The 8,063-nt window shown below is 37.1% G+C and overlaps 1 protein-coding gene across 1 annotated transcript; it reads right to left on the bottom strand.

The window, feature by feature from the left end:
* Nucleotides 1-266: 266 nt before the first annotated feature.
* On the bottom strand, nucleotides 267-7,427 carry tbcb (tubulin folding cofactor B). The gene is made up of 7 exons (XM_055045534.1): nucleotides 7,223-7,427; nucleotides 6,017-6,173; nucleotides 5,772-5,915; nucleotides 2,936-3,032; nucleotides 2,435-2,626; nucleotides 1,477-1,549; nucleotides 267-1,386 (listed from the first exon to the last, which is right to left on the bottom strand). Exons 2-7 carry the CDS (start codon nucleotides 6,134-6,136, stop codon nucleotides 1,272-1,274), a joined length of 741 nt encoding a protein of 246 aa, XP_054901509.1. The 5' UTR covers nucleotides 6,137-6,173; nucleotides 7,223-7,427; the 3' UTR covers nucleotides 267-1,271.
* Nucleotides 7,428-8,063: the final 636 nt, after the last annotated feature.

Below are 8,063 nucleotides of genomic sequence, written 5' to 3'. Positions count from 1 at the left end.
TTGATTCTACAGCAATATGGCCTGGTATGGATATTAATATGAACCAAAACATGACTCATCACTGAGCACTCATGATTTAGCAAAGTAGGTTTTTGAAACTCCAGGCATGACATCATCTTTTGAACAGAATTTTGCATTTAGTCAGATTATTGTGACTAATAAGCTAAAACACTTAAAATTCAAATCAGATTTGTTGGTCAGGATGGAAAACATAATATATGATTCACTTATTATAACAAGTCAAAAAAACAAATCAAAACAAATGCTGATCATGTGTACCGACTTTATTAGTGTGGATTATCCTTTGGCACATATTGTCACCAGCACCTTAGAGGTCAGTGAATAATAATTACCACCAACTTTATTGAGAAGACAATGAAATTATAACAATTTCACATTTTTTCAAATTAAACAATATGCTAAGTGTTTTCACATATAGCCTACCATCAATTTGAAATGCAACACCTTTCGACACCGAGTGATGCAGTTACAGAGATCTGCAGGTAACTGAGCAAACGGGTTGCACAAATATGTGACTTTTGCTGCGGGACAGTGGTGATACGTGACAAACAAAGCAGCCATGTTTTGCTTAGAAGGAAAGCATTTTGTTGGTCTTTTTTTAAAAAAAAAGAAGAAAAAAAGCAGCAGTATTGTCAGAAAAAACAGTGTTCACACAAGAAAATGAAACCTGTTACTTAAAAAAATAAATGTGATCCATTTTCTGAGAGCGACTTGTTTTAAAAAATGTAAGCATCCACCGTCTGCAGCTTTGATTTACCCTCAACAATCATAAAGTAACTAACCTGAAGTGACCCTATTTACTATCAAAGTATGATTAGAGTGAATTTTAAACTCGATTGACAGTCCTTAAACAATACGACTGTAAATAAGCGCAGTTACACAAAATTCAGACACACTAACATGAATTGAAAACAAAAAATATTCAAACTGATTCAAAAACAAGACAAAATAAGAAAACTTAAATACATTAATCTGAAAAAAAAAAAACCTTCTTGTCTGCAGCACTGTCAGATGTAACTAGTTTTTTAAATGACTCGTCTAAAGTCACAAATTGACAATCACTTCTGCGAGGCTGCAGAAAAAAGAAACTTCCAGCTAAAGTGCCTTCGGATCATGCCATCCACGGAACAAACAGGAACATTTGTTACAATAAATCAGTCATTCTCCTCCCTCTCTGTTCAGTGAGTGGATCTGAAATTAAAATAGATGACCGCAACAAGAAAAAAACAACAACAACAACCAGAACAGTTCTATATCTCATCCAAACCGTAATCCTCTTCAGGGAAGTCTCCCACAGTCACATTCAACGGCTTCACAAATGCCCCGTATTTGTCTTGACACTCAAAGTACTGCTTCCCCTGAACGCTGGACACACAATAAAAATAAGTTAAGATTAAAATTTGCAAAAATTGTTAACATTTCTTTACATTAATGAGGGGGGGGGGGTCATCTTACGTTCCATTGTGTTTTCCAAGGGGCTCGTCGTACTTCACACCCACCCAATGACCTGACTTGAACTCTGTTGTTCCTACGATTGTACACATTAGATGATAAGACTGAGAATAAAGTCTGCAAACGCAAATATTTTTCCATAATCTTTTTTTCCCCTTATTTTAAACAGTCAAGGAAAATGTTGATGACTGAGCAGAAACCTCAAAAATAAAAGTCTATGTTTTTAACAGACATCATCCTCCTACCAATAATAAGCTCCACTGTTTAAACAAAATAACACCAAGTTAAACTTTTGGATTTCAACACTGACTCTGAACAGTGTTTACTGAGACTAACTTAAAGCAGTATATTTAAATGCAACAAAGCAAAGGAAGTCTCTATTCTCTTGAAGTTGCAGCAATCGGTAGCGTGTTGTGCCATGTATTCATGTTCTGTTTGACCATACGTGAGGCACAAGATTTTGCTTAAACAAAGAAAAGTGAAACTTCAGGACAAGTGACAGGTTACTAACAAAAAATGGGAATATTAGTTTATTGTTGTATTGTCTGCATTCAGAAAGTTTGGTTGTTTTATTTTCCAGCTCCTTGTTTCAGCAACATGAGCTGAATTTAAAAATGCTTTAATCAGTATTTTGTTTTCCAAAATGGTACCAGAATTTTCAAATCCGGCAGATACACACTGAGAGATCACACAGACAAAATAGAGCACCTTGAAACTGTCCTTGGGTGAAGGTTTCACAAGGCATAATGGTCTAATACAGAATGTTTATCTTCTTGAGTCCTCATAATAAAATAGTCTCACTGCTTCCTACAGTCCGAATAAACCAGATATATTCCACATACCAGGAAAAATATTGTAAATGTTGTAATATTTACAACATTTACAATATTGTCAAATTTGGCTTCTGACTCAAATGTCACCAGTCAGGGTAAATGAATCTGGACATTTTAAACACACTTACCAACATACATAACCATGCCGAGCTTTGTGGGCTGCCCAGGAACCTCCACTTTGCAGCGGCTGCCGACAGAAATGGCCTCAGCTGCAGTCTTCTGCTGTTCTTCCCGAATGGTGAGCTCAGCTTTCTTCTTAGCAGCTTCTTCCTCGTTGAAGCGGCCTAAATTCTGCTTCTTTAAGAATGACCGGACGGATTCTACAAGATATGTGCATTTTGTACATTGAGTAATAATGACCAAAGCCATACAGAGTGACTCAAGGTTCAAACCATGAACATACATTCATTTCTAATGAATGATCAACAAATCAGTTTTTACTTAACTAAAATGTAATCAATGCCCATGTTTTTGTTTTTAACTGAAGGGGGTTACAAATGTACCTTTAATACTTATCTTGTCACTTTCAAAATAGTTGGTTTGTGAAATTCAAAATTTGTCCAATCAATTTTTAATCCATGATTTGTTTTAGGAACAAATTTAAGAGGAGAAAAGTGTGAATTTTGTACCTTTCCGTTGTTCATAGGCCTCATCTGAGAGCTCAAACTTCTCCACTTTGGAATCATCAAACAACTCGCTGGTCTGTCCTCCACTCCTATCAATAACCTTGTCAGGGAACAATGAGACAAACACATTAATATGACAACCACAGATGATTGTCAGGTCATATATATATATATATATATATATATATATATATATATATATATATATATATATATATATATATATAATATATATATATATATATATATATACACTCCTGATCAAAATCTTAAGACCAGTCAAAAATTGCAAGAATTTGCATTTTGCACTATTGAATCTTAAGAAGATTCTAAGTAGAGCTTCACAATGTTAAAAGAAAATATTAGTGCAAGAGACAAAACATTAGCAGGGAATTTTCTGAAAACTGCATTTACACTCAAACATGATTTTTTCAGCTGATCAAAAGTTTAAGACCATAGTCTTTAAAAGCCAAAAGCTGTGCAAAAATCTGGATTCCATGTCATGTTCTGTGAAGTCTTTACACTGTCAAGACTTCCAGATGGCAAAAGCAAAAAAATTCACTGACTTTGAACATGGCAGGATTGTTGAGCTAAGCAAGGCCTCTCACAACGTGCCATTGCTGCTGAGGTTGGACGCAGTAAGACAGTCATTTTGCATTTCTTAAATGATCCTGAGGGTTATGGAACAAAAAAGTCAAGCGGTAGACCAAAAAAAATTTCACCAGCTCTGAACCGCAGGATCCGATTGGCTGTCCATCAAGACAAGGGACGATCCTCTACCCAAATTAAAGCCATTACTGGTGCCGACTGCAGCCCGATAACCATCAGACGGCATCTGCAAGGGAAGGGCTTCAGAAACAAAAAACGTCTTCAAAGTTCACGTCTTGTTCAACGCCACAGAATTGCCCGTTTGGACTTTGCAAGGGTGCACCAAACATGGGACATTGAAAGGTGAAGAAAGTTGTCTTCTCTGATGAGAAAAAGTTTTTGGCTTGATGATCCTGATGGCTTCCAACTTTACTGGCATGACAGGGAGATCCCACCTGAGATGTTTTCTACACGGCACAGTGGGGGGGCGCCATCATGATTTGGGGTGCGTTTTCCTTCAATGGAACAATGGAGCTTCAGGTTGTGCAGGGGCGTCAAACAGCAGCTGGCTATGTGGAGATGTTGCAGCAGGCATCCTCATGACTGAGGGCCCTCGTCTGTGTGGTAATGATTGGGTTTTCACCAAGACAATGCTGCAGTTCACCAATGCCCGCCTGACAAAGCAGTTCTTCCAAGAGAATAACATCACTCTCTTTGGACCATCCTGCATGTTCCCCGGATCTAAACCCAATTGAGAACATTTGGGATGGATGGCAAGGGAAGTTTACGAAAATGGACATCAGTTCCAGACAGTGGATGCCCTTCGTGAAGCCATTTTCAACACTTGGAGCAATGTTCCCACTAGCCTCCTGGAAACACTGGCATCAAGCATGCCTAAACGATTGTTTGACGTCATCAACAAGAATGGTGGAGCTACTCATACTGAGTCCTTTTTTGGCACTTTGATTCTGTTTTGGGGGGTTTGGAGGTTTTTTGAGCTATGGTCTTAAACTTTTGATCAGCTGAAAAAATCATGTTTGAGTATAAATGCAGTTTTCAATTAATTCTCCGCTCAAATGTTTTTGTCTCTTATGCTGATTTCTTCTTTTAACATTGTGAAGCTCTACTTAGAACCTTCTAAAGATCCAATAATGCTAAATGCAAGTCTTGCAATTTTTTGACTGGTCTTAAGATTTTGATCAGGAGTGTGTATATATATATATATATGTGTGTATATATATATATATATATATATATATATATATATATAATATATATATATAATTCATACAGAGATAATCTACCTCTGCGTCAAACATCAATACTAATTAAAAAGGAAAACCTGCTGTCATCCACACACTCTGATTATACAAAAATAAAATCCCAGTAAAGGTCAAAATTGTATTTATGCAACAGAGTATTAGGGTCACTTTGAGAGAGAAAGAAAGAAAGAAAGAAAAAAAAGAGGATTTATTATACAACTTTTTAGAGCAATATATTGAGAGGAGAACACATTACAAATGACTGGAAGTTTTTTATAGCTGATAAAAATAAAATCACAGAATCTGGTCACAATGAGTGACCATATTCTGTAACATTATTAATGTTCAGCAACATTATTAAAGAAGCTTTTCTTTTTAACTTTTTAATGTCCACATCTCCTAAAAGCATCTGGAATTATGCCTAGTTCACATGGAAAGATTTTTATCCACATTTTCAACCCAATTTTTAAGTAAAGTTGCAAACATCAGTCAGATTCTTCAAAAAAACCTTCAGATATTTCATATAAAACTAAAGATGATCAGATATTTTTCTGATCAGCACACATTTAAATAAACACAATGTTGCTTCCTTTAACCCCAGACCATATATTTGACAGGAAGTCTATAAGCGACGTGAGGAGAGCCGTTCACGAGTCAAGGTGCAGCACGCTGACGACAGTGTTCTACCAAGGACTGAAAACTGCAAATAAATCAATAGATGCTGTACCTTACGAGTATCAAATGCAGGCTTATGCAAGCAGATAGGACTGTTAAACATTCCCATTTTATCTCACCAATAATTGTGTTTGGTGAGATAAGTGTTCAAGTGTTCCCACACTTGATTTAAGAAGGAAAACAATTTTTACATCACACAGTCCTAGCTTTTCAATCGGTGTAGTTTGTAAACAATTTTACATCCACTGTAACTTCCATTTTATCTCCCATATCACTAGATATTGCATTTCAGGAACTTTTAATATTGTACGTACGTGTATTCTGCATTCATCATCCACAGGGTAGGAACCAAATACAGCTTCATCGTTATCAATTTTCTGTAGGAACCTATCAGTGGTGCTAAAAATCTCCAGGTCCATGCTGGAAGCAGGTACACCCACATTCATCTCCAGGAGCGTCTTTGTGCAAGAGAGTAGATACAGAATAGACCACAGTTAGAAAGTAGAACTAGTTAATATTGTCAAAGTAAAGTGCAAAGGATGTTATACTTGTATATTACCTTTAATTCTGCAATAGTAATTCTTTTATTGAACCTTCGGCGGTTCTCGAAGCTGGAAAGGCTGCTTGTGATACGGACCTTCACGTACGGGTTGGTAACCACCGTCACTTCACCGTCCATTCTGGGCTCTGTTTGGGCCTCACCTAAAAGCTTGTTTCTACAAATGAAAATAAATACCATCAAAAGATCATCCAACAGAATTGGAAAGGTTTTAAACATGTAATTAGGCATTTTTTATGCAACTTCTGAGGAAAGGATGCCCATTTCTAGACTGGGAAGGTTTCTCTGATGTTGATGAGGACAAATTCTTTACAATGACAACCTGGCAGGGAGTGAAGAACACGGCTAGTTCAAGGGATCATTGACATTTACAAAGGAAGTACGTTTTCACTGCACAAAGTGAAATCAGTCCCTAAAATGTGATTGTTTATTAAATGCAGTGGCAGAAAAACCTTTGATCTGAATTGGTCAAGAAGACGATGCTGAAGTATTTGCTTGGTGCCACTGCATTTATCAAAAGTTGGCCTGATTATTGTGAAGTTATCTTTTAGGAGAGCAGCCAATCTTTACAACAAGGAAACAGCATTAAGAGTCCTGAAATGCAAAATAAATAATATATATATAAATATATATATATCCTGCAAAACTGCTCTGCTTACTGCTTAAAGGGATTGTCGAAACTTGAGTAACAATTAGTCTCCAATAATTAAGAACATAGGGTTAGGGTTTCTGCTCCAGCTGTTTACTGATCTGTCAATGACAGACTCGTTCCTACGCCCTTTATTAAGATTATACCTTAAACAAATGTAACCAGGACATGAAACGTTGCAATAAAGTATTATTCGTCTACTTTATCAGGAAGTATGGGTTACCAGAGGTGCAACAACGTAATAATAACACATCTTGCATGCTACAAAGGCAGTGATTCCACGTTTTTGCCAGAGAATGCAATATTTTTTTCAACAAGTCCTCATGTTTTTGTGCGTCACAGCAAGCGTTTAGGCAAGTAACGTGGCTTTTATCCCGAATTTGTTCCTGATTGATTTCACTCAATGAGGCTTCTTCTTTTTGCTGTCGTTTTAAATATGACTGTCGTTAGCTACACTCTGGGTTAGCTAGCTGACAGGGTTGGTGGTCAGCAGCAGCAGCCACATTAGACCCATTGAGACACCTCGAATAAACCACAGTTTTCTTCCATTTACTTACATTTGTGTGTCTTATCTCCAGCGGTCTGAGCAAGTTTTGCCGTACAGAGGCGGTTAAAAAACCGTTATAAACTACAACGACACTAAAACAAAAATGGTGAACCAAGCCTTGCTTTGTACTTACGCCAGAAAACTCAAACTCCAATTCCTGCTACGCCCTGCTCTGGAAGGTTCTACCCGCCTTGGGAGGAACGCGCCAATCACATCGGAGATAGAACTGGCTCAACCAATAAGAATTACCGTCATCCGATATGACAAAGAAGGACCTCCTCCTCCGGAAACAGTTGACAAAATCAACAACCAATCAAAAGACAGGACTAAAAATCCCAACCTCTACGAGCAACCACTAGATGGCGCAGTTGTGCAAATGGTCCATCTACATACCCAGTAAAAAGTGTTGAATTATTTTTTGATGAAGGCATGGTTACATCTGTATTAAGTGTTGAAAAGAATTATGATCGGTTTGATTTTAGAGCATCTACATGAAGGCTGGACTGACACTGATAAGTTGGATTGGTAGATTTAGATATTTTGAGACTTTTGAGGAGGGAAACAGCAGAAAATAGACATTTTCTCTTTTGTGGTCAAAATGCATGAGTGAAAGTGCAAATGTGGTTTGAAAAGCGGTGAAAATGGCCCCATTTTCTGACTCTTCAATCATCTGCAACTATAGGGGGCGCTATTCCTCCCCTACACCTCCAAAGTGTACTGAAATATCTAAAACTCTCATGACTTTGGATTGGGATAAATATTTAAAACTATACCTTTATTGTTATTATTATTATATTGGGAGCAGTGTGTTAGAAGTCAGTGAAAAATATACTTTACTAGACCAAACTGAC

Source organism: Poeciliopsis prolifica, unplaced genomic scaffold (genome assembly GCF_027474105.1).
Source record: "Poeciliopsis prolifica strain line A6 unplaced genomic scaffold, Auburn_PproV2 SCAFFOLD022, whole genome shotgun sequence".
Taxonomy (NCBI): Eukaryota; Metazoa; Chordata; class Actinopteri; order Cyprinodontiformes; family Poeciliidae; genus Poeciliopsis; species Poeciliopsis prolifica.
Note: the sequence above shows the minus strand (reverse complement) of the source record. Positions and strands in the feature narration are given on the sequence as shown.

What these genes read in the sequence shown, in the direction of transcription:
- tbcb (XM_055045534.1), bottom strand. Translation starts at nt 6,136, where the DNA reads ATGGACGGTGAAGTGACGGTGGTTACCAACCCGTACGTGAAGGTCCGT. An exon ending in ATGATGAATGCAGAATACAC is followed by an intron (nt 3,033 to 5,771) that starts GTACGTACAATA and finishes TTCCCTGACAAG; the next exon opens with GTTATTGATAGGAGTGGAGG. An exon ending in GGCCTATGAACAACGGAAAG is followed by an intron (nt 2,627 to 2,935) that starts GTACAAAATTCA and finishes CATATCTTGTAG; the next exon opens with AATCCGTCCGGTCATTCTTA.